The sequence below is a fragment of the Asterias amurensis genome, chromosome 13 (genome assembly GCF_032118995.1).
Source record: "Asterias amurensis chromosome 13, ASM3211899v1".
Lineage (NCBI taxonomy): Eukaryota > Metazoa > Echinodermata > Asteroidea > Forcipulatida > Asteriidae > Asterias > Asterias amurensis.
In genome coordinates, this window is record NC_092660.1 from 488,595 (window position 1) to 515,102 (window position 26,508).

Below are 26,508 nucleotides of genomic sequence, written 5' to 3' on the forward strand. Positions count from 1 at the left end.
TCCCCTATTTAAATCTGGATTGTTATGAATAATAAATAATCAAAATTCCAAGCTTTTGGGCCATTTTCTCTGGGCCAATGAGGCCTTCACTCTGGTCCCGCTTGTTTGTCACATACCTTTCACTTTCACTTTAAAGGTTTACAACAAACATGTACATGTACATGTGCTTGAAATATGTTAATGCAAGTGAAAGGTCAAAGGTGGAATTCCATAGCTAGATAAGGTCAGTTGCAGTGTGTCTAAACCCATACAGCAAGGAATAGCCACACCTCATCAGGACACTCGGCCAGAGAGAACTCTGCGCTAATAATCCTTTGCCATCCAGATAAACATGTACTAAGGTAATATAATTTAATTGCTCTTCTATTTTTCTATTTTAGTTTGGCTTGGCAGCAGTCTGCAATTGTTTGAAAGTTAACATAACATTACGTAATTAACTATTAGTTAGTACCCCAACCGAAGGCCAACTCATGGCGAGGCGTGCCGGAGGGGGGGAGGGGCTTCCTTTTGTGGTTAATAAGAGGGATCAAAACTTGACGAGGCTCTACTTTAGCCTCCACAAAGCAGGAAATCATCAAACTGCAGGAAACTCTCAAGCCTGTAATATTTATTAAATTTTCCTTAAACTGTGAAATCAAAAACCATTTCCTACATTAAATGTGTTTCCGGAAATGGCGCGGAAATGGCACCATAGTGTCATTTCAGACCACTATAATGGTTTCAAATTACATGAAAAATTCATATGGTACTGTAATAAATGAATTTATTTGGTCAAAGAAGTAATTAATATAGATTATGCAGCTCATTGAACTATTTAACATTGATATTTAGAAAGTACACCAATATTATTTTTTAAACCCCCCTCACTAAGTAGTATTTATCAATCCATGTTACTTATTATAGTTTCTGCATAGTATAAAACACCTACCCTGCACTACCCTGAAGTATTTTAACTGTAGTGTTACATGTATTGGAGAAAGCTGATGATTTGCATACTACAAAACACATTTGCGCTGTTTGATGTTAACTTAAATAATAAATTATAAATGTAGGTTGATAGATGATGAATTGATGCACACAATATTATAATAACCTCATGCAGCTGGTAGTATCGGATGATGTGCAATTAAAGGCTCTGACCACTAATGGTTCAAAATTATTCACAATAATTAGTTTACAGAACTTCAGTGTACAATAACATACGTACATGTATATCATTGCCTGTATTAGATTTGTTACTGTGGAAACAGATAAACCTTGAAAGTGAAACCTTGGTAACAATACATGGAGAGCTGTTGATAGTATAAAACATTGTGAGAAATGGCTTCCCGAGCTTGTATTTGAGCGACCGAGTGAGTGAATGAGTGAGATACTAAATTCTCACTCAACTATTAATTAAGGTTTCAGGCCTGAAGCATTTTTAGGCATCTGAAAGCACACAAATTTGTACAACAAGGGTGTTTTTTCTTTTATAATTTTCTTGCATAATATAAACAAAAATATGAGCCCAATTTTCACAGGTGTTACTTTATGCAAATGTTAGGATACACCAAGTAAGAATACTGGTCTTTGACCAAAGGTGTCCAGGGGCCAATTTCACAAAGCAATAAAACTTGTCCCAAGACAAATTGTCAGTATTACCATGGTAATTTTTATTGTGACATCACAACTGCGATTGATTTGCAGCTATATAAAATTAAACTTAGCTCTTTGTGAAATCAACCCCAGTGCCTTTAAGTTAGAGTGAATAAAGAATCAAGCGATTGATGAACATTGCCCCCTGGTATTTCTGAGTACATGTATAATAAACAAAGCATACCACACACTGTTGTCATGCACTCATGGGTTTCTAAACAGCATGCACAAAACCTTGCTTTATGGGTTTCTGTGAATGCAATGAAAATGAAACTAAACTTCCTGTTGTGCATAGATCTGTATACAGTAGGGGCCTACCAGGGACTAATACCAGTGTATTGTAACACACACATGTAGGAGAGGTGCAGTCACTATAGTTCAACATGGCCGTTTTGGGTAAAATACTGAGTGTGGTGGAGATTTGTATTCTACTGGTTGCTGTTGGGTGTGGCATTACTGGTGCTATCATGATTGGTCTCACTTCGGTATGTATACTCATAGAGTAAGGACACAACTTTAATGAAAACAAATATATTCCTCAGGACTCGGGAAAGTACTGAGTATACAGTGCTAACACACATCGGTGTATGGGTATAAACCAAAATTAATATTCTTTATCCCCGATGCAAATTTAACATCTATTAAATATATTCCTGTTGGGTGTAATATGTGGGTGTTGTGTAAAATGTTCAGTGCATTTGACGATGCATTTCTGAGAGACGTTCCACACATATATGTTTGGACATTTTTAATGTGTTTCTTTCTTGACCCTAAATAAATTTGTAGAAGTTATCGGGAGATAGGGTTGTCAGAACTGGGTGTGGCATTACAGGCACTATCATGATTGGTCTCACATCTGTAGTACATGTATACTTAGGACATACAACTTATTGAAAACAAATATATTCATGTTTGGTGTAACACATTATCTATACAGTATGTGGGTGTTGTGTGAAATATATAGTGCATTTCTGAGAGATGTTCCACACACGTTTGGACACTTTCAATGAATTTCCTTCTTGACCCTAGCCCTATATACCCTAAACCTACATGTATGTATATAGTGTAAAGATTAGTAGAAGTTATCGGGGGATAGGTGTGTCAGATTATATAAGAGCATTCACACTGACAGAAGCAAAGAATGGTTAACTGATTGCATCTTGGATGGGTTAACCGCAACCATCCCTTGACCCCAACTTCACTGACAGACGCTATTTTGGTGAAACTGTTCTACTCTCTTCTCAAAAACTACAGTACCTCGGCTGTATATTCCCCAAGGAACTTCGATAGTTTTTAATAGGAATTATTTTCTAATTACAGACCCAGTGACCAGGGGTAATAATGTTGGAAGCGCTTTGAGAAGCCCTCGGGTGTAAAAAGTGCTATATAAACACTGTTTATTGTTATAAATTATATTATTAATAGTATTTTGAGGAAAGCTTTCTATGATCATTATCTTAAGATCATGTAAGTTTGTTGTAAATCTGTGGGCGTTTGTGTTTTGTGTCGTACATAAAGTACCCAAACCCTTTAAAGGATTTGGGTACTTTTTCAAAATGTCCACAGATTTGCATTTAACTTGGACAGTTTGAAGTTAATGATAGAAGAAAGCTTCCCTTTAAATATTACTTTTTTTATACTATGAGGTGTTGCAGTTTTTGTGAAATGAGTATAATAAGTCACAAAATAATTTTTGTCTAATGACGAAAATTATTTTGGCATGTAAAATCCCAGTAACCAGTTATGGTATTACACCATAATCATAGCATACATACAACTAAATATTTATAAAGCGCCTTTACATCAAGATCAAAGCGCTGGAAAGAGCAAGACCAATGGAACTACAAAAGCATAGCATAGCTGGTTAATACAATTTACAGGCTAAAACTGAGACGGAAATTATTTGTTTTCACATTTCACGGGTTCAGCTTTCTACTATCATTATCTACAAACTGTGTAAGTTTAATGTAAATCTGTGGACATTGTGTTTTGAGTTAGGAAAAAGTACACAGACCCTTTAATTTGAATAATGATAAGAATTGCATTTACTTGAACAAAATCTGTCTGATTTGATCACATTAATTTATTCGATTACAGAATCAATTTGGATCTCAGTGTATACTGAGAGCTGGCGTTACGGAAATTACTGATACAACCATTTCGGTTCAGTACTCTGGGATGTCAAGATGTAACTACTGCATGCTCGTTCAAATAGTGGCTTTGCTTCTAGCGTTTGTATTTGGAGTGTATCGTTTACTGGTGCTTTGCAGTGGCAAGTATGACATGTAAGCCTAACCAGCCATTAAAGTACACTTTTGCTCTTCAAACAGATTATTACATTGGTTCTTCTCTTTAAAGGCATGATATTTGGTCCTTGAAAAAAATATAAACATTTTATTTAGTACAAAGAATGATCTACATGTACTGGTGTAAGCTCTCATAGACTTTCAAAGCTATTTTGTTTTTTAGAAGTCTGTTTAAATTTGTGTATGGGCAAAAACTCAGAAATCACACTAGGTAGGAGAAATATCATGCCTGTATTTAGCCCTTTTGACACTGGAGAAATTTCCTGGGAAGTTTGTGAGATACTTTGGCTGACCTATCACCCTTGAATTGCCAATCCTAGTCAATTTCTAAGAAAATAGCTATCCCTGCGGAGGGCTAGGGTTAAAGAAAAGCCTAGAACACCACTTTGTGTGCGGAAAATACGAGTTTACATTTTCATGAGAGAGGTACCCCTTACCAGAGGGAAATTGTCATGGGCCTTCAAGAGCAAAGTTCAAGGCACTGGACACTATTGGTAATTACTCAAAATAATTGTTAGCATAGAAACTTAATAGGAGCAATAGTGTAAAACATGGTGAGAAACGGCTCCCTCTGGAGTAACTTAGTTTTGAGGTAATTTTTCACTCAAATATTAAAAGACTTCAGGCCTGAAGACTTTTATAAGGCATCTAATGCACACAAATTTGTGCACCAAGGGTGTTTTTATTTCATTTTTCTCTAGTAACTCTTGATGACCGAAATTTTCATAGATTTTTTTATTTTATGCATAGTGTTGAGATACACCAAATAAGAATACAGGTCTTTGACAATTACCTAACGTGTCAAGCTGGCGATTTCACAAAGAGTTAGGACTCGTCTTATCTCGAGTTAGGACGAAGGATTAATCTTAAGGTCTGCATGCTACAGTGCAGGGTTGGGACTCGTCCTAAGTCCTAAGATTAATCCTAAGTTAGGAAGAGTTTTGTGAAATCGACAGCAGTGCCTTAAAGCTTCCATCATTTGATATAAAACTTCCTCATTGATGCTTATTTTATATGCACTTCATAATTGTATTAATGTCGTATTACTGTTTGTTTCTTCATGTATCATCTATAGCAAGACGCTTGGGCGGTTAATCATCAGTATCGTGTTTGGGGCTATGACATTCTTTATGCTGATTGAAGCCTGTCTTGTTAGTGTTGGGCTTAACAAATTCTGTGGAAACCTCTCAGCCGTTTACACCACAGTAACAGAGTAAGTTTGAAATTATTCATAGCTCCCAATCCATCTGACCCCCGCATCAGGGCCCAATTGTACTGAGAATTGACCCCTTGCACGCCTGTCACACGCGACGACTGTGCCACGCTCACCATTTTGGTGGTCAATAGGTTTATGCCTAAAATGCGCACAGTAGCATTGCCAACCAGTATGGGGCATCCAAGATTATTCTCATGATGACGTCAGGTGAATTGGGTCAATACAGTGCTAACACACATCGGTGTACATGGGTAATTTCAAACCAAAATGAATATTCTTCATCCCCGGTGCAAATTTAACTTCTATTAAATGGTGAGAAACTTGTTGGATAATGCTACTCATGTTTTGGTTTTTTTTTTTACAGATGCAGAACATTTCAAAAGTCAATAACTTGGTTCACCGGTGAGAACGGAGCACACTTTTATGACAACATGAAAGTAGCTGAGGTGGGTAACATATTCAAGAAGAAACAAAACCACTACACCCAAGGGGTTTCTCACACAATGGGCAACCCTAACAAAAGCCTTGATGAGCCCGCCAACCACTCAACCAATCAAAACATTGATTGACTTACACTGGATCCTCTGAACCCCTATAAATAAGCCCACTTCTCGCACACCTCTTCAGTCTCCTGATGATGACTTGAAACGTTGAGACCAATCCAAGAACTGACTCCGCGGTAGTACAGTTAATTACGATCCTATAAGCTAAAGTATTAATCCCAGCCTATTTCTATACATCCGCCCAGGTAATAGTTAAAAAGCAGGACAGTTCTTTTCAGAACTGAGAATTCTCCCGAACACCCGAACAATCTACTCCGCGGTAGTTGAATAAAGCAAGACAGTTCTCTAAGAACAAACTTTACCTGGCAAGCAGATACACACATGGTGTTACCGCAAACCAAATATATATTGATACCTCACCATGCAATGCCTCAAATCCTGTAAGAAACAAAGTGTAAGGGACTTGGATCAAAGAGCTACGATTGATCTTGAATGTGTATCAATATTTGTTTAATTTTATTTATTTATTACTTGATTTTTTTTTATGCAAGTCGTCAGACACACAAGCACTAAAGGTCCCTTCAAGGTGTGGGCTACAATCAACTATTTTTTCCAGGGGTCGTTGCAACCTACTCCTAGGGCTGAAACAGGGTTACCCCCTTAACAGTCCAAACGGATGTAGGGCTGGGTATCATCCATCAGAAGCCTCGCTGGTAAAGCAGAAAGCACTACCTCCCAAACTTTACGATGCAAATCATGGTTAAGTGTCTTGCTTTTAAAAGGACACAAGTGTCAGGGGCCGTTGCCACCTACTCCTGGGGCTGAAACAGGGTAACCCCCTTAACAGTCCAAACGGATGTAGGCCTGGGTATCATCCATCAGAAGCCTGGCTGGTAGAGCAGAAAGCACTACCTCCCAAACTTTACGAAGCAAATCATGGTTAAGTGTCTTGCTTTTAAAAGGACACAAGTGTCAGGGGCCGTTGCCACCTACTCCTGGGGTAGAAACAGGGTTACACCCCTGAACAGTCCAAACGGATGTACCGGTAGGCTTGGGTATCATCCATCAAAAGCCTGGCTGGTAGAGCAGAAAGCACTACCTCCCCAACTTGACGAAGCAATCATGGTTAAGTGTCTTGCTTTTAAAAGGACACAAGTGTCAGGGGCCGTTGCCACCTACTCCTGGGGCTGAAACAGGGTTACCCCCTCAACAGTCCAAACGGATAGGCTTGAGTATCATTCATCAGAAGCCTGGCTGGTAGAAAAGAAAGCACTACCTCCCCAACTTTACGATGCAAATCATGGAATCTTGCTTTTCAAAGGACACAAGTGTCAGGACCGGGAAAATGTTTTGCTTTTGTTTTTGCAGAGCGTATCCTGGATTGGAGTGTTGCTGTGGCTGTCGATGACACTGCTCAGTATTGTTAGTCACTGTACCTACAAGAGACAAAGACCACATGAACGTCGCCAAGACCCCAAGGCAGTCAAAACTGTCCCAGCTCTTGGTCCAGTGTGAATTACTCTCTTAGGTCCCATCGGAATGTCTGTTTTATTTCCACACACAGTTTTTCGTTTTTCTATTCTCCATGTACATGTATTTAGATTGTAAAGAACAATTTCTTACAACTCAACCCAGTGTGCCTGGTTTGATCGCCGGCATAGATGCGCCACAGCACCTTGTAAACCATTGGTGAGCTACAATTATGTAATGAGGGTCTCATGATTCAACCGTAGTCCGACATAACATTTGTACCTTGCAGGAAAATACTGTAAAAGCACCTGGAGTGTCACTGAGTGACGGATATGCAGGCTATATAAGAAGCCACTATTAGTGAAACTGCATGAAAAAAATACCCAACAATAGAGCACTGCGTAAGTTCTATTCTAAAGTAACTAGTCAGAGATATGTAGAAGTACAAGATAAAAAACAGTTTTTTTATGTTAATTTGTTTTGTTTTTATTGTTATAGAGGAGACAGGAACAGTCTAGGTCCCTATAGCCCACTATTGTGGAAGTGGTTTTTATTTCAGAAGAAACTAACAAAGCGCCAAAGTGTCAAGATTTAATTTTTGATTCATAGATGTTTGTTTGGCACATACATGTATGCATGCTCATCTCCCCTAAAGTAATTTGAGTTGTGACCAAAGTCAATATTGTGAACAAATCTTAAATCATAATTTTATCTTACCCTGCCTTTCACCCTTGTTGACAGTCGACTTTGATCCACTTTGAACCAAAGCCTTGCATGTGGATTGGGTTTCCAATCCCAACTTTATTGCATAGCTTTTCTCACGCCATCTTAATCTGACATTTCTTCATCATCTTCTCTACAAAGGTGTATTCATGTCTTTGGGTTACAATGCTATATTCCCTAATATAGTTATGTGCTTAATACACATGAGTGTAAGGGGAAAAACCAAATTATATTCTGTATCCCCAACAAATGAAGCTAGCACAGTCACTGCAAAAAAGGTGATGGAAAACTAAAACTTTGTATAAGTGAAAATATGTCAACTATAAACAAATTATTTAGAAAGTAGGATTTGAAACTTTGCATGGTGTAAACACGCTTTAGTAAAGGTGTGCGGTAATACGATGTAATGATAGTCTCTAAATGACAGGGGTGAGAGTCAGTACTAACGAAAAAGTCTGAAACTTGGATACAAATTCAAAGCTATGTTGAAATAATATCAAAGTCTTATATACTCAAGTATATACAAACTCTCGGAAAGATATGTTATTGCAGTGATGGATTCTGAGACCCAATTATGTAGCACCTTATAAGGGTTTACAAGGTGTTATCGGCACATCCAGCAGCCACAGCCAGGAACACTGGAGCAAACTTCCTTCTCTTTTCGATAAGTGAACTGGGTTCTTTTACATGCGTTACACAACACATGGGACCAACAGCTTTACGCCCCATCTGAAGAACGAAGCAATGGTTAAGTGTCTTGCTTTTAAAGGACACAAATGTCATGGCTGGGGATCTGAACCCGAACTCTGCTGATCAGAAACACCAGACTTTGATCTCGGTGCTCTTAACCGCTCGGCCACTACACTTCCATGATGCCATTTGTTAACCCCTGGGGTTATAGGAAATTTGGAGCTTTTGAAAATAGTATACAAAGCACTAGAGAAGAAGACCAATGGGCAGGTTTTCTTTATTTGTGGACAAAATATTATCAATTTTCTTCACCAGGAAGGGAAAAAAGTCTGAATTCAGCCAAAAATTCTAATCCCTGAAATGAGTTGGGGTTGTTGTGAATCAGAAACCTTTCTTGTATTTAAATAGTGGAATTTGAGGGAATCAATATTTTAAGGAAACCCATCTCTAGAGTTATTTTGCTATCTACCGATTAACTGTTATAATGTGTTTAAAAGCATATTTTGTATTGAACGATACCATAAAAGGGAAATGCTGCTACTATTTTTTATAACAGTTTTTTTCTGAAAAAAACTGTTTTGGTTGTACATACACAGACTGCAGATATGAGGTTTAACTAAACAGTAGCTGCAAACAGGTTATGGGAAAATAAAGCCTTGTATAAATGCAAATATTTCAACTACAAACAAAATATTTAAAAAGGGGTATATTATGAGGTATCCCATCCCTAGAATTATTTGATTATCTATCGAGAAACCCATAACTTTAGTTATTAAAAAAAAACTTACTTTGTGAAATAAAAAGGAAATGCCTTAACTATTTTTTTGTATAAATGCCTTTCTGAAATTGAGCCAAACTTTGTTGGTTATTGACTTTAGACAAGAGGCCAAACTTGCGTCTTTTTGGAAAAGATACTGTAAAGGGTTGTAATTAAACGGGACAGAGCTATGTGTACATAAATTCATTTAGTTTCCTAGTCTAATTTCATGGTATTTAATAAATAATTTAAACAGTACTTATGGGAGTGTAGTATTATAATATGTAATTACTTGTTTAGTGACTAAAAGATCAAATTTAATGTGATAAAATTGCAGTTTGGTTTTATGGTGTTAAAAAGGATCATGCGGTATAAGGTATGAGGTAATGTATGAGGTACGATAAGATTGAAATAAAATGCCAGAAAGAAAAATAGAAAGACTCACCTCTGTGAATTTAGCCAAGCTCTGCTCAGGACCAAAGACAAACTGAAGAGGGATCTCGGTCGCTTTACAAGATGGCTTGTCGTGAAATGAGTCCCTAACATGCTGTGCTACCATGTATAGGGTTTCCACGGTAACCGGGAAAATGTGATGCATGGCAGATGCCATCTCATCCTTAAGAAGCCATTTGATCTGTCATAAGAAAACAATTGTTTACTCAGTTGGGTTGTTGTTTCTGCTATTGAAGTTTCAAGTTTGAAACCAACATTTCTGCACTTAGCAAACAATCTCCTCCACAGTCCAGCCCCTTCATTTACTGCTCTTGATTGATTTACAGGCAGTGGACACTTTTGGTAATTACTCAAAATAATTGTAAGCATAACAACTAAATTAGAAACGAGCAAAGGAGAGCTGTTGATAATATAAAACATTGTTAGAGTGCCCTTTAAGAGTGATTTCAAGACTAATTTTACGTGTCCTTTACCTCATCCTCCGTTTTGTGGATGGCGTTTATCTGCTCCTCTGGGAGACTGCCGAGGATTTCACAACTAAAAATACAAATTAACATGAAATTTTTTAATATTTAAAATAGGTGACACACATTTGGAATTCAATTACAAAATCCGAGTTTGGAAGAGTAAGGATGGGTTCAATGCGTCCTAACGGCCGTGGATACAGAAATTATATCGTCCTAAGACTAATCCTAAGTTAGGAAGAGTTTGGTGAAATCGTCGGCCGAGCTTTTAACTTACCAGCCATTATCCATCTCATCCAGTCCAGAGATTTCTCCGTTACTCGTTGATGTAAACGGACTATCCTCATGTAGATCAGGAGATTGAGGAGGGGAAGACTCCGTCATGGAAACCTCTCTCCTCCTAGCGGCATAGTCATCATCTATCTCCTCCTCATCATTGTCTAGCTCAGAGGGCAACGTCAAGCAGATCAGGTCAAGGGTCACAGAGAGGTCGGCAGGGTCAATTTCTTCATCTGGCGGACTTTCAAGGCAGTCAATGAGGTGTCCTAAAGAATATTTCAAAGAAATTAATAACCAAATTAATTAAAACCACGTTTCATGCATTTGAAACAATTGAGTTTGAAACGTCAGGCCAATAACTATTGGCCATTCTTATTAAAGTCAAATTTTAGGGAATCTTCTCTGATTTTTGTAAAAATATTTTCTTCTGACAATTCCCCACTCCCAAAAAGCCCCTCACCCCCCCTCCATAAATTTCATAGAAAATTCACCCACCTAAACATGTTGGTATAGTCCTTCGTGTCATATTGCCAACAATATCCTTCAGCTTGACGGAGCATACCAAGTGAACAAATAGGGGTGTCATCTCTTCTTCATAGCTACCCATAATTGATTCAGTGGAGGTGCTTTGTTCATAATCACTGCCTCTATCGGAGTCCCTTTGGCTTCTCCGTAATGACGACTGGTAGACGTCAACGATGGAATTGATTTTATTCTCTGGAATGGGCATTTCCTCTTCTCCTGTTGTATAACTAGTTACTTTGAAATCAAACACACAAATCAAATAACAAAATTAACATCAAAATCAAAATCAACCGAATACATGTAAATGTATACACCACAAATCAAATTTTTTCAGCCAATGCTAAAAAGATAGATTGTAAGCAAGGTTAAGAACATAGGATGGGAAAAAACAGAATTTGCTGTTGCAAAGTCGTTATCAACCAGAGTACGAATGCCAAAAATAGTTGACCTGACGTTTCGACCCTAGCTGAGTAACTCAGAGAGACAGTTTACTGGTGCAGAATTTGAACTGCCACTAGCTACCGGGCAATCTCGGTTATTTACTGGTAAGACATCTACTCTAGATTTTCAAAGGTTGTGGGTTCGAATCCCACCAGCGTAATATGCCTGTGGGTTTCTTTAATAGGACACGGGGAAGTACTGACTACTCAGTGCTTTACACACATTGGCGTCAAACTAATTAATCAATTTATCAATAGACACATTGCATTTGACGTCACACTCACAAAAGGAGGTAGATCATTGGACAATAGCTGTTCTCTGTGCGTAAAAACGTGCGCGTGACCTCAACGTAGCTCACACCCCACAAAATGCGTCTCCGAACAATGCGCGTAATTTGGGGTATCAACTCTCTTTTGTGCATGTTTGTATACGCTTTTGACACACAAAATGACACCCAGAATAGGCACATGTGGTACGCTGCGTGTATTGCAAGGGGTCTATACCGTCAAGAGGGGCGGTACCACGATATTAAAAAAAAAAAAAACAGTTAACTAGTAAGCATGTTGCCACTGAAGGGTGCCTTTAGAAGGTTTTGAGTTGTTGGCCATGACATGAATCCCAACTCACTGTGAATGAAGATGTATGTAATATAATTAACTAATATATATATTTAACTGTGATGTTTGTATTACCAAAACCCTTTAAAGCTTTGTGGGTGAATTTAGATGTCAATCATATTGCCTTACTGCTCATTTGCTCTGATGGGATTTCCTCCGACATGACTCTCAATCGTAACTTGTCTGCCTCACCCTCTGGAGCTGTTGTCACTTCAACGTCTAATTTATCATCTTCAGCTTCTTCCTCAAAGATAACATCCACCTAAACAACAATATTCAATCAGGAAAAAACAACACAAGATGTTTTATTTAATATAGTAAGGTTTGCGGTAACACCATGTAATGATAATCTCTAAATGAGTTGGGGTGGTTCTGAAAAGAACTGTTGGTTTCGACTCAAGGTTTTTATCTGTATGCTCTGATTGTCTTCTGGAGAAAGCTGGACTCTGATGCTGCATGCTGCTTAAGTACTGATAATGCGGATTAACTAGGGGATGCACGAAGGTGGGAATTGGAGCTGGTTACATATTTCATGGTGTTACCACAAACCTTACTATATTGTATTTCCACCATGCAAAGTTTAAAATCTTACTTGTATTTAACAAATTTGATCACTGATTTCTGTTACGCTAGTGGGAGAAAGCAAGGTGGTTACGTATTGGCCTAGCTGATAAGAAAACCAAATGTTCCTAGATTGATCAGCAGCATACACATTGCGCCACAGCATCCTTGTGCCTCCTCACCCAAAAGTTTTTCCCTTAGTTTTGGCATTGACAAAACAAACCAACGTTATTTCGCAGACATGTAGCTACCAGAGGCCGGTTTCACAAAGAGCTATGATCGATCTTAACTAAAAATCAATCATAGTTGCTTAGTAAAGTGTAATGTCACAATACAAGTCACTATGGGGATACTGACAACTAACATGTACCTTACGATGAACCTTAGTGCTTTGCAAAATTGAGCCCAGGTTACATTTCTGGGGTCTAAAATTTTGGTTCAAATGTTATAGCACCCTAACAAATTTTGCAAAAAAGGACTGGGACAGCCATAACTTTGATTGCAAGAATCCCACTTCCTTTTTGAAACCCCGCTGTTACTCACTTCAATGTCATCAATGTCTTGCAGACTGTAGTACCAAATGTCTGGATTGGATGGGACCGGTTTGAAATGGTAACCCATAACCTGCGTGAACTTGTCCTGGATGATCTCGTGCAGACTGCTGGTCCCTGTAGGGCAGGGTTCGCTGGACATGAGCTCAGACAGCGGAACTTTGATGGACTGCTTTGAGAGACGAGACAGGGAAGGCTTCTGAAGTTTAGGGGAAGCTTTGACTTTTGTGTAGGTCCTGTTGGGTTCAAATTAATAGTGAGAATTATAATTGAAGATAAATATGAATGACAAGTGTATTAATACCATAGAGTTTACATGTATATAAGAACTAGAGGGCGCACTGTTGATGCTGCTTGCACAAACGCGATGGGACCGCAAGGAGACAAGCGCGCCATTTTGTACACGCGTTGTATATGAAGTACGTGTTGGAGTTTGTGTTTATAATGCGATGCTGTTTTGTCAACTTACAAAATGGCCGCACACCTCGCCGCATAAACACACACTTTTCGATGCTGTTTTGTCAACTTACAAAATGGCTGCACACCGGGCCGCGTAAACACCCTTCTGCGATGCTGTTTGGTAAACTTAGAATATGGCCGCATGCGCGCATGCCAGCCGTGTATGTAGGCCAGTGCTCCCTCTAGTTTTTATATTAACTCTATGATTAATACAGTTACTTCTGTAGACCTTAGTTTGGTTGTTCACTGTGCACGTTAAGGAAATGAAGGTTTTTGAAGGAATCCTCAGACATGCCAGAGAATTGTTTCAGAGAAAACCAACGCGGCCAAGCAGGGACTGAAACCTAATCCACAAAATGACCCTGGTGTGATTCAAACAGGGGTCCCGGAGGTGGAAGGCGAGGCAAGACACCATTACACCAACCTGAACTTTTATGTGCTTCCCTATAATAAAATAACACAATAAGTTCAAATAACCTGTTGATCTGGTCGTCCTTGTCTACTTCATCTTCATCGACTTCAAACTCAACTTGATCAGCAAACTTAATCTTCTTGACGAGAAGGTTGCTAGCTTGCTGGTCCAGACTCACCTTTTCAATAAAAAAACAAGAATGATATTCAGATGGAGAAAGGACTGATGAGAAATTTCACTGGGAAATGTGCCTGTATTTGACCGCGTCTCTGAAAAAAGTTTTGATCAAGATGTTTGTATAATACAGGTATCTCAACTATACAGTAGTTTGTATTGCGGACAGTCGTAGCCGTTCGATAAGCAAAATGAACGTCACCAGAAATTACTATTGTTTCTTCTGGTGACTACTTCCAACGAACTGGGCACCTTTGAGAATTGTCATAAACCAGTACTCTCACTTGCTGTACATAATATGCATGAAATAACAAACCTGTGAAAATTTGGGCTCAAGCGAATTTGAAAGAGAACAATGAAAGAAAAAACACCCTTGTTGCATTACTATGTGTGCTTTCAGACGCCTAAAAAAGTCTTCAGGGATGAAGTCATTTAATAACCCTTACCTTTTCATTGTATTTTCTGATATGTCCACAAACAGCATGTAGGAAATGTGTAATATCAATATCATGAAGTGATTCAGTGCAGATGTAGTCCAAGGCCATCTGTACATCATGACAATCAACATACTGCCCTCGTTGTAAACTCTTAAAGATGGCCATGACGAAATACTTGCTAATTTTGTCACCCAGTTGGGAGCAGAACCGTCCAAGAAGTTTACTGGGATGACCTGAGCTAAGACATCTGTTGTGAGGAGCTCCCGGCATTGGTTCCAGATGAGATTTGGAGGAATGTCTTGAGAGAGATCCTCTTGGGGTACTGGGACGAGAACTGCTAAAGTGTTCAATCTGGGCTTCCAGGGAAGCAAAGGTAAGGTCTTGGAAGACGTCTTGGAGGGGTAGATGGTCCTCATGTTTCAGGAGTTGGTGCTTGATCGAGGAGAGGGAGCAATCATAGACATATATTGGCAGCGTCAGTCCATGTTTAAAGTCTGATTCACCAGGGTCCTGGTTGGAATCGGAATCAGTTGCTTCACAATTTGCGTCACTCTGAGTGTGTTCTGTAGAGTTATTAAGCTCACTTGGTTGGTTGGCTTCATGGGTCGAGGGGGATGCATTCCCAGAATGCCTTGCAGTCTTAGCGGTATCGTTGCCAACTTGGTTAGGGTCGTCACCTTTGACCTGTCCAACGTCCATGAGCTTTTGTAAGTCACCATAGCTTGCGGGAATGAACGTGAGCACAAGATGTGCACTGGGTTTGGCATCCTTGTCTGGTTCCCCACCTCTCACAGTATCCTTGACATAACATGCCCACTGCGGAACCGGATTCTCTCGTAGAGCTTGGCCTTCCCTCATAGCCTGGTGCCAAGCCTCTGGCTGGGTACTGGATAGAGAATCGGAGAGGTCAGTTGCTAGACTTGTTGTGCGACCTGCTTCCTCTTTTTCACATTGAGCTGCACTTTTCAAGAGGGCCTCATAGTCCGAGTCGGAGAGGTTGAAGGGAGCAGGTTGGTTGTCAAAGTCACGCTGTCTTGACAAGACCATCTTGGTGAAATTGAGACTCTCCTCTCTGGACAGTGTGAGTTCATGATTTGACATCTTGGACAGCGCATTCAACAGGAGGCAATACAGTGTGTTGTTAGGGGATGGGTAACGGGGAAACTGCGGTCTCGGTTGACTCTCAGTTGCGTTACTTTCTAGTAAATCTTCTGAAATCAAAACGACCAGACAGAGACAATTGACACAAAGACGCAGTTAATGAACAATGGTTGTAGGACAAACTTTTGGTACTTCTTTATCACTGTTTTTGTACTAAAAAAGACATCGCTGTATATGTAAAAGTGACATACTTCATACCTGCCAACATTCGAAACCCAGAAATAGGGACAAGCCTGGCCGGGGTCCAGGGGTCACCAAGGCGGGGTACTGTGAATGAGTGTTTTCTTCCAGGGGGCTCTGCATTGCAGGGGACAGTGCCCCCTGGAAGCTAACAGAACTACACAGCTTCCAGAGTCATTTGGGGGCTAAACATTAACATAAAGTAAATTAACTTTGAATGTGGAACTACTCCATAAAAACAATACATTAGTTCATTATTATTTGATAACACAGCTTTTCACCACCTTTCTATTGGTGTAGACCTTTGTATGTGGATTGTTTTGCTTGTTTTAGTTAGGCAGTGTTAGGTGGGCGACTATATCGCCCCGTCCACCGTGAGCAATACTCACATCGGTTCTACATATGCCACAGAAAGCGTGATGCCTACTTTTTGTTGAGCTTTTAATGCACAAGAAATCTGTGGCGTGATTATCGTTAAAAACGCAGGACCTCTTCGATTTACTGCCACTCATTTTGAAAATCAACTTATGGTTTTAACAAAATGGCGACCGCAACACCCTTCGTATCACGACGTCGTCGACGAAGCAAATACATGTACATAACGTATTATGTACATGTATGTACACACGCACACACTCACGCACCGCATGTATTGGCTTGACACAATAAACTTGGTACAAGTCCTCTCCACGAATCTCTCTACGCGTACAATGTTGTTGCACGGACTAAACGGACACTTTTTGAGGGAGCGCATGTTTCAACAAGTCTATGATACAACTAAACTCTTCATCAGTCGTTTACAACATTTGTTTTTATTGATATACACACACACACGCACACACCACATGCTTGACAAATGATTTAATACAAGATAACTTGATACAAGTCCTCCACACGAATCTCCCTCTACACGTGCGTACTTGTTCACTCACACGGCTACTTTGGGATGAAATGCACGTTCGCTCAGCAAGTCTAAAATACATCTAGTCTTGTTCTCAGCCGTTCATCATCAATTTTCTTACTTTTTAATAATAAAATCGTGAAATCTGAGAAACCGGGACAGTCCCGATTTTAGGCGTCTTTGAAACTCAGAAACCGGGACTGTCCCGGGAAAATCGGGACAGTTGGCAGGTATGCATACTTTTTTTCATAAAAGATTGATTTGCTTTGAGGGGTGTTGGACACATTTGTTTAATGTTACTGCAGATGTGTGTGTGATCATGATGTTACATTCACAAAACACACTTTTTGTACAAAGAGTTTGAATTCAGTGCTCTTAACCGCTCAGCCACGACACTTCCACGAAGTCCAAATGTTTTACTAAAAGTTGTATCAGTTAAAATAATAAAAGTTTATTGGCGTCTTATATTGAGCTAATTGAATCACTCAGTGATGCTCATGGCACTCCATCATTAGTACCGCCCCTGGTCACTGGGCCATTTATTTCATTGTTTAAAACCATCTCAGCTCCCTGGGGAGTATTACAGCCTGCGCTGAGAACTATGCAGCACACTAAGCTTAATCAGTTACCAGAACCATCTCTGTCCTCACAGGTACCCATTTACCCCTGGGTAGAGAGAAGCAATTATAGTTAAGTGTCTTGCTCAAGTGTCATGACCTGGATTCGAACCCAAACCCTGATGACCCAGCCACTAGCACTAAATGGCTTGGCCACGACCCGCCAAACACCAAATCAAGAACATTTTGCTATCTAGTCTGCACTACAATTTTCACAGATGTAAATTTGTGCATGAAATGTCTGGCTATCAACCTCACCTTCAATCAGCATTGAGCATAAGATTTCAGCCTGTTGACATCTAGGTAGTATCTTCAACACTTCTAACTTGAATGGTAGGTGAGTGATGGACTCGCTCAACCTCAGTGTGTCCCCTACTGCGTCTGCTGATTGCTGCGTCATAAACGGTGACAAGATGGCCGGGTCGTGACACATGACCTTAAGATGCTCAAAGGTCAAGAGGGTTGAGATGACCTCCTGATCTAAAGGAAATAACTGTAAACAACCGAAAGAAAACGCTTTTTTAAATATGATTGGCAATGTGAGGCAAACAAAAAATGAAAAAAGAAACTAATAACCACAAATACATTTACATACGGCCAGGGATAATTTTCCAGTAGCAGTTTCAGCTCATTAGTCTTCAAGATTTTTTAGATAAATGGTGAAAATCAAAGAGCAATGTTTTTACAGGAGAGTTGTGTAAATACGCTGCACATGCTAAATCAAATGTTGTCTCACTGAGACAATTTTTTTTATATTGAGACAATATTTTTTGTAACATTGTTTTACTCGTTTCTCAAAAACTACAACACCTCAGCAAGTAATATTTTAAGGGCAGCTTTCTACCATATATATTTTCAAGCGGTGTACAGTTTAATGTCAATCTGTGGACATTGTGTTCTGTGTTACAAAAAGTCCCCAAACCCTAAAAAGTAGGAAAATTTATCATGCCTGTCTACAGAAATAAATAAAACGATAAGTATTTCTTCAATTTACCACTTGAGGGACGTCTTTGTAGCAGCAGTTTTGGAAATAGTCCCTTTCTGCAGGAGCATCAAACACCGTTCCACTCTGTGGTTCGACCCAACATTCAGTGACCAGTTGGAGCTGGCCGTCTGCTTCCGCTGTGTCTTGGTCATCTAAGATGTCTACATCAGGATGATTAGATCCTCTAATGCAAGAAAACGGAATATATTAAACAGAATTTAAATTTTCACTTATATACTTGCTATAAATGATTTGAGGCATTGCATGGTGAGGTATCAATATATATTTGGTGAGGTACCAATATATATCAACTAGCCAGGTAGAGTTTGTTCTTTAGAGAAATGTCTTTCTATGTTCTACTATAAATATGCACACTTCTCTATCTCTTCAGTCTCCTGACGATGACTAGAGCAAGCTAGTCGAAACATTGAGACCAATTCAAGAACTGATTCCGCGGTATTGCAGTTAATTACGATCCTATAAGCTAAAGAAGTAGTCCCAGCCAAGTTTCTACCTTCTGCCCAGGTAGTAGTTAAAAAGTAGGACAGTTCTTTTCAGAACTGAGAAGTCGCCCAGACCATCCGACAAAACTACTCGGCGATAGTAGAATATAGCAAGACAGTTCTATAAAGATCATACTCTACCTGACAAGTAAATACAAACATGGTGCTACCGCAACACAAATATATACTTGCGATAAGCTATCAAGTCTGCCAATTTCCAGACAATTTTGATTACACTCAACACAAAAGGGCAACATTTGCGTAATCAGGGAGATATTATACCCATTGACTGGCAATGAGGACAATAGTGCATGTCTATTCCCCAAAGGGACTTTGAGTGACCGAAAGAGAAATAGGTCTACTCCCTCTTCTGGTCTCTCACAGGCCCGAGGGGGAATAGATGTACACTATTGACCAATTTATGCCAGTCCATACATGTTTTATAACACACCTCTAAAATGTGAAATAAGAAAAGAATTCGTCAGGGTTTTACTCAACCCAGATTCAGTTTTTTAGTTGCCCACGGTTCACATCATGACACACTGTAACCAGTCAAAAAATGTAAGTCCACTGCCTGCTCCGGGAACTATTTCCTGCAAAACATGCGCGCGCGCGCGATGTCTTGACATGTGTCTAGTTCACAGTGGCGCAAATCTTATGCACTAGACCATGAGTTAACCCCATGTGACAGTGTTTGAGCCAACCAGAATACACAACAAGCAAGAGGTGTGTCATAATAAAATAAATTCTTAAGAATATTTGTTTATTTTCAGGGAACTTTCCCCAGAATCAGAGAAAGTTGGTATCTTAGTAATTGACCCAATTCACCTGACGTCATCAGCACAATAATCTTGGATGCGCCATTTTGGTGGTCAATGTCACTGTGCATTACTCAACGAAGTGCGCATCTTAGGCGACGCGACATTTACACGTAAACCCAATGACCACCAAAATGGTGAGCGTGGCAGAGCCGCCATGTGTGATGTGCGTGCAAGGAGTCAATAGGCTTATTTTCTTACCCTGTTGCTCTATCCCTGCAATAGGTGGCAGTGTGAGGTGGGAATACAATGTACTGCACAAGGCAAGGGAAGACATCATCCCTACTGTCATCCGTCACCGTGTCTGTCTCCCCATCTTGCACAGGGTCTGACTGCTTACTGGTACTCTCTCCACCATCTGGTTTGGCTGATGGATGTGGCTGGAAACCAGGGAAGAGATCTGTGCAACTGGATTTGATTGGATTCTGTGAAGAATTAAGTAGAGACGTCAAGTACAATATTGACCAAGGATGTGAAAACAAACCGGAACTATAAGCTCAAAACAGAAGCTTGCTAGCGCAAAGCGTGAAAGCTTGCTAGGGCGAGTGCCTGCAGGTAGATCTATAAAGTATAACTAATTTAACTTCATTTTTGGGGGTTAGGGGTTTAAAAAACCATGATTTCCGGTGAACAACAGAAAAATCATATTCCTGAAAATTCCTTCTAATTTAAGAACTCACTCCGCAGTAGTGCAGTTAACGAGAAGTCCCCTCGATCCAATAATCAAAAGTAGTAGTAGTCCCGGCTGATTTCATACCTTCCACCCAGGTAGAAGTTAAAAAGCAGGACAACTCTTTTATGAACTGAAAATTCTCCCGAATTCCAAAAACTCTACCCCGCGATAATAGAATATAAAGCAAGACAAGTTCTCAAAAGAACGAACCTACTACTACTTTTGCTACAAGCCGCTTGCAGCCGCTATGGTCATTTGAGGGTTAATAACAATACTAATATGAGTGACTTAAAGGATTTAGGTACTTTTTCTAACACAAAACACAATGTCCACAGATTTACATTAAACTTACACCGTTTGAAGATAATGATAGTAGAAAGCGTAACTTAAAATATTAGTTGCTGAGGTGCTGTAATTTTTGACAAATACGTAGAACAATGTCATGAAAATACGTTTTTACATGCTAATATAGTTTTCGATTCATGATCACTGAGACAACAATTATTTTCATGACATTGTTTTACTCATTCCTCAAAATCTACAGCACCTCAGCAAGTAATATTTTCAGGGAAGCTTTCTACTATCATTATCTTCAAACTGTGTAAGTTTAGTGTAAATCTGTGGACATTGTCCTACAAAAAGTAAATAGACCCTTTAACTACAACCCAAAACAATTCCACGATTTGGTTTTATGGCAAGCAGTATAGAAAGGCAAACTCAATCTGCCCTCCCTAAGGGGGAAGTTTTAAAAAGCTAAATTACCTTCATTTTGAGCTCAGCCACAAAGCTGATGATCCCTGAGTTAGAGTAGGAGAAATGAAATCCTTCCTGCAGCCTCAAACTGTACAGAAATAAACAAAACATGTCATATAATAATATTTTCTGCAAGGTATGGGACTAAGCTTGAATTATGAGATCTACTCCTTTTACATAGCATCATGTTATGGTTTCCAAGGTTTCTGTGGTCCAATATGCAGCCAATCAAGCCAGGAACACGAGGGCAAACCCCTTCGCTTTTATGTGTGTTACACAACAAACGGGAACAACGGCTTTACGTCCCATTCGAAGGACAAAGCAATGGTTAAGTGTCTTGCTTAAGGACACATTTGTCACGACTGGGACTCAAACCCACACTCTGCTGATCAGAAACACCAGAGTTTGAATTCGGTGTTCTTAACCACTCGGCCACAACACTTCCACATAACTTGGGGAAGTACTGAGTATACAGAGCTAATTACACACTGGTTTAAGAGTAAAAATAAACTATATGCTTTATCTCAGATGCAAAAACAACCTAGAGAAAATACATGTTTGGTAAACATTAATGCACTGTAAGCCAAGACCTAGGTGGTCCAAAAACAATAGGTTTCTGACAAATCCCAATAACAAATCCACACAGCATGTTTAGAGAAAATATGGCAAGTCCTTCTCGAAATATTGCTCAGACATTTCTTTTGTAGTGGTCTAATGACCCTGACATTTGACCTAGGGGCGTCCACAAACGACATAATAAACAAAAAGAAAGTCATGTTTGGTAAACATAAATGCCCCACAATCCATTTCTTGCCATTTGACCGAGATGGTCCAAAGAACAATAGGCTTCTGACAGCTCCCAAGACCAAATCCTTACACTATTTTGTGAGAAGCGCTGTATAATAGCAGTGTATTATTATTATTATTATTATTTCTTTTTGTTTTTGGTCAAAATGACAATGACATTTGACCTAGAGGCGTCCAAAACAACAGGCTTCTGGAACTCAAGACCAATCGAAAACCAAGAGTTGACACGCCAAGTCCTTCTTGTCCTTCAGACCACATTTTGTTTTAGTGTTAATAACCTGTTTTTAAACATAAGAATTTGAAGGGAAAAAAACTCAAAACCAAGCAATTTATTTTGTTGGGCAATTGATTAAATAATTTTACTTCTAGGGCCTGACTTCACAGAGCTGCTTCAGCACAAAAACTTACCAAGCACAACCAAATTTTGTTACCAGAATAAGGCTTCCAGCAAAACTGTACTACCTGTGAATGGTATCCTTTTCATTTTGCTTAGCAGTATTTTCTATTTAGGCAGATGCATAAATTTGTGCCCAGATCTAGAATAGAACATGAATTCCTTGAAATGAAAAAGTTTACTGACTTACTCAGTAAGCACTGATAGGACATGTGAGACTGCTTCCATGGAGATAGGTGGAGTGCTATGATCACTCTGAGCGTCCCATATCCAACGATGATGGTGTAAGTAACACGCAAGACGATTCAGGTCTTTACTAGGACCTTTACTATCCATGTAGACTGGCACTGAACCTGTGGTCACCTGGATGGATGTCTTCAAATCCGCAAAATCAGGTGGCATTCGTTCATATCTAGAACAAAAACAGGATTGGAAAAACTGAATAAATCTGGCTTGAAATTTGGTAAGTTTCAGCGAAATGAAGTTGCACTTTAATATCTAGAACAAAAGTTAGTTGCTTGACGAATCAGGCATGAATTCCAAACCATAAAAAATAAAAAGGTTTACAAGGTGTTGTGGCACAATATGCTGCCAATCAAACTAGGAACACCGGGGCGAACTCCTTTTCTTTTCGATAAGTGCACTGGGTTCTTTTACGTGTGTTACACAACACACGTGACCATCGGCTTTACGTCCCATCCGAAGGACGATGCTTTCATGGTTGTGTGTCTTGCTTAAGGACACAGGTGTCACGACTAGGACTCAAACCCCACTCTGCTGTTCAGAAACACCAGAGTTTGAATCCAGGGCTCTTAACCGCTTGGCCATGACATGCCATCATTATTTTCACTTACTTGACGAGAACAATATCTATGGGTCTAGCGAGGATGACTATGCAGGGTTTATCCTTGGTGTGTTTCTGCTCCATTTGAGATGGCTTCCCTTTGACAGCTTGAGCCATCTTAGCAATGACTGACTTGCGTTGTGTCGTCGGTGCTTTGAGGTAAGATGTCTGCTTCATTGGGACAGTCAGTTCTTGTAGTCTCTTCCGGAGCTTGTTCACAATCTGTACAGAGCCAAAGTTTATACAGCTGCTTAAAGGCATGGACACTTAAGACCTTTATCACGGTGTGGCCATCTTGATTTTACTCCATTCCAACTCATTGTAACCAAACTGAGGCTTGACGAAATAATAGTCTGGTGCCATGTTTGCTTAATGAATGTTAGCATTCATTACTGTTATGGAAACAGGGAGCATGACCAAAAAGGTGACAGCATGATAAAGGTCTACTGGTAATCACTGTTAGAATAAAAACTTAGTTGTTAACGATCAATGGAGAGCTGTTGATAGTATAACACATTTGAGAAAGAAGTGATTTTTCACTAAAATATTTGAATTTGGTTTCAAGACCTCATAATTTGATTTTGAGGTCCCGAAATCAAACATCTGAAAGCATACATCTTATTTATCACTCGAGACAACAGTCTCCGAGAAAGAGTTTGCTAGAATGTGATGCCATTAGGACTTTTGGCATTTATCATTGATTATGAATTTGCACCAGGCAACAGATTACAAAAAGTAAGGTTAGAGATTTAAGTTCATTTTCCTCCAGAAAAGGTGGAAATAGTAGACACACACTTGTGTGGATTGGGTCTATAACTTGTTTGGATCATTACAAATCATGTATAATACCTTTAACACTATCAACAGTTAACTCTGTGCTCACATCTTATTGATCTCTAAACCTCACCTTATTTCTCTCATGACCTGGTGTACCGCCTAGGAAGGCTAGTCTAATGACCACACAAGGCGCCTTAGATAAGATTCGGATCAAGTAGAAAGATGTGGGAGGACTGTTGGCATCTCTAGGAAATGAAAACAAATCACTTTTAAGAAAGAGGTGGAAGGACTGTTGACATCTCTAAGAAATGAAAACAAAACAACTTGAATAAAGAGGTGGGAGGACTGTTTGCATTTCTATGAAATTGTATTCACTAGTTTTATTTGACATAATCCTACATAGTTCGGCTAAACTAGCCGACCAGCTTACTAGGCATGGTAACGTCACTGGTTATCAATAGGCGTTTTCAAAGTATGATGACAACATACGTGAGTCTATGATACCTACATGTACCTGTACTTACTTAGTAGTCAGAGTGATATAGCTGTGGTTCTCTAGCAATGTGGACGTACTGAACTCTGTTAGGAGGGAGTTGATACCTACATGTACCTGTACTTACTTAGTAGTCAGAGTGATATAGCTGTGGTTCTCTAGCAATGTGGACGTACTGAACTCTGTTAGGAGGGAGTTGATACCTACATGTACCTGTACTTACTTAGTAGTCAGAGTGATATAGCTGTGGTTCTCTAGCAATGTGGACGTACTGAACTCTGTTAGGAGGGAGTTGATACCTACATGTACCTGTACTTACTTAGAAGTCAGATTGATATAGCTGTGGTTCTCTAGCAATGTGAACGTACTGAACTCTGTTAGGAGGGAGTTGATACCTACATGTACCTGTACTTACTTAGTAGTCAGAGTGACATAGCTGTGGTTCTCTAGCAATGTGAACGTACTGAACTCTGTAAGTAGGGAGTTAAGTTCCTTCTGAGCAACTCGACACTGGATGTTGTTATAGCGACCATTGTTGTTTGGTAGGTAGAGATGTTTTGGCAATGGCCTACAAAGTTATGATACAAAATGAAGAATTAGAGTTAGAATAGTTAAAGACAACGTACACAATAAATAGCTTTTACCCCCCCTCCCCCCCAATTTTTTTTAAAATCTGTTTTCATCTGAAACAATTCCATCTAAAATAATTTGTAAGTCAAGAAAATAGTATTTGAAGACCTCTCCCGAATCAATGTTTCTGCTGAAATATTTCACGAAAGTTAACTAGAATTATTTTTAGATGTACCCATAAAAATACAATTTGACCCTCAAATTTAATGCAAATGTTCACATTTTAGTTATTAAAAGGGAAATAGTATTACTTTTCCAAACCACCATGATGTATTTTCCTTTTCAAAATTTACTAGCTATAATCGTTCCAAAATTCAGTTTGACAAAAAATACATTCATTTAATCTATTAAAAACAATTCATTCAAACCGATAAATATCCTTTAGAAAACTTCTATCAATGTATGATAGATTGACTTACATGTCTGGGACTAAGAGCAATGGAATCTTGTGAGTGTGTAACCACCTCTGCCTGAAAAAAATAAATAAAAAATCTTTTAGGAACAGTTGCGCACAATTTCAAACTGGAAACTCGTGTTTTGTTTGTCCATATTCCCAAGAAGGCGTCGGCTGAAGACATCCTCTCGCTCAACTGTTCATATCTCAACAGCTCAAGGTTTAAAGGTACTGGACACTATTGGTAATTACTCAAACTAATTGTTAGCATAAAACCTTACTTGGTAACAAGTCAGTGGATAGCTGTTGATAGTATAAAACAACGTGAGAAACGGCTCCCTCTAAAGTAACGTAGTTTTTAAAAAAGGAGTAATTTCTCACTGAATATTTTTAAATTTCAAGGACTCGAATTCAAGCAACTGAAAGCAGACAACTTGTGTGACAAGGGTGTTTTTTTCTTCCATTGTTCTCTCGCAACATTGATGACCAATTGAATCCAAATTTTCAGTCCAAAAAAGATTGACAATTACCAAAGGTGTCCAGTGCCTTCAGCCATTAGATTTAGAGACCATTTTGCAAGCAGCGGTATCAAAATGCCTGTAGCGACCTAAAATGGCAGCACAGCTTGACCTTCTGCCACTCAACCAAAAAGGTCAAAGGTCATATCCTGAACTGACATAATTTCAATACTTCCACATCAACACAGTATCTTCATTTGGGAACAAAAACAGTTGTAATTTTTCCTAACATTTTTACTAAAACAAAAAACTGCACAAACATTCCTCATTATAAGCAATGTCTGAGTTTAAGGTGGTTTCGTCCTTCGGATGGGACGTAAAGCCGTTGGTCCCATATGTTGTGTAACGCATGTAAAGAACCCAGTGCACTTATCGAAAAGAGAACGA

At 39.3% G+C, this 26,508-nt stretch overlaps 2 protein-coding genes across 6 annotated transcripts in view; one reads left to right on the forward strand and one right to left on the reverse strand.

Annotated features, from left to right (window-relative positions):
* Positions 1 to 26,508, reverse strand: part of LOC139946618 (KICSTOR complex protein SZT2-like) — a 77,660-nt gene that overhangs the window by 36,856 nt on the left and 14,296 nt on the right. For all 4 annotated transcript variants that reach the window (XM_071944339.1, XM_071944338.1, XM_071944337.1 and 1 more), the window contains exons 16-32: positions 25,629 to 25,679; positions 24,995 to 25,147; positions 24,217 to 24,331; positions 23,320 to 23,531; positions 22,656 to 22,877; positions 21,274 to 21,352; positions 20,040 to 20,263; positions 18,527 to 18,701; positions 17,791 to 18,025; positions 14,683 to 15,884; positions 14,128 to 14,240; positions 13,184 to 13,427; positions 12,209 to 12,341; positions 10,992 to 11,255; positions 10,495 to 10,762; positions 10,227 to 10,290; positions 9,746 to 9,934 (exon numbers count right to left, since the gene is read on the reverse strand). In XM_071944339.1, coding sequence (XP_071800440.1) covers positions 9,746 to 9,934; positions 10,227 to 10,290; positions 10,495 to 10,762; positions 10,992 to 11,255; positions 12,209 to 12,341; positions 13,184 to 13,427; positions 14,128 to 14,240; positions 14,683 to 15,884; positions 17,791 to 18,025; positions 18,527 to 18,701; positions 20,040 to 20,263; positions 21,274 to 21,352; positions 22,656 to 22,877; positions 23,320 to 23,531; positions 24,217 to 24,331; positions 24,995 to 25,147; positions 25,629 to 25,679 — 3,943 coding nt within the window. The remainder of the gene's footprint in view (positions 1 to 9,745; positions 9,935 to 10,226; positions 10,291 to 10,494; positions 10,763 to 10,991; positions 11,256 to 12,208; positions 12,342 to 13,183; positions 13,428 to 14,127; positions 14,241 to 14,682; positions 15,885 to 17,790; positions 18,026 to 18,526; positions 18,702 to 20,039; positions 20,264 to 21,273; positions 21,353 to 22,655; positions 22,878 to 23,319; positions 23,532 to 24,216; positions 24,332 to 24,994; positions 25,148 to 25,628; positions 25,680 to 26,508) is intronic.
* LOC139946620 (transmembrane protein 179B-like) lies at positions 235 to 9,721 on the forward strand. 2 transcript variants are annotated; one of them, XM_071944341.1, is made up of 6 exons: positions 235 to 341; positions 1,993 to 2,120; positions 3,733 to 3,920; positions 5,017 to 5,154; positions 5,522 to 5,603; positions 7,029 to 9,721. In XM_071944341.1, the coding sequence occupies exons 2-6, from the start codon at positions 2,019 to 2,021 to the stop codon at positions 7,173 to 7,175; spliced, it is 657 nt and encodes a 218-aa protein (XP_071800442.1). In that variant the 5' UTR covers positions 235 to 341; positions 1,993 to 2,018; the 3' UTR covers positions 7,176 to 9,721. The 2 variants fall into 2 exon arrangements, with proteins under 2 accessions (XP_071800442.1, XP_071800441.1); XM_071944340.1 differs by lacking the exon at positions 235 to 341 and having other exon boundaries at positions 1,835 to 2,120.

Coding starts and splice junctions, on each gene's coding strand:
- LOC139946620 (XM_071944341.1), top strand. CDS start 2,019: ATGGCCGTTTTGGGTAAAATACTGAGTGTGGTGGAGATTTGTATTCTA. Junction 5,155..5,521: donor GTTTACACCACAGTAACAGA/GTAAGTTTGAAA, acceptor TTTTTTTTACAG/ATGCAGAACATTTCAAAAGT. Junction 5,604..7,028: donor ACAACATGAAAGTAGCTGAG/GTGGGTAACATA, acceptor TTGTTTTTGCAG/AGCGTATCCTGGATTGGAGT.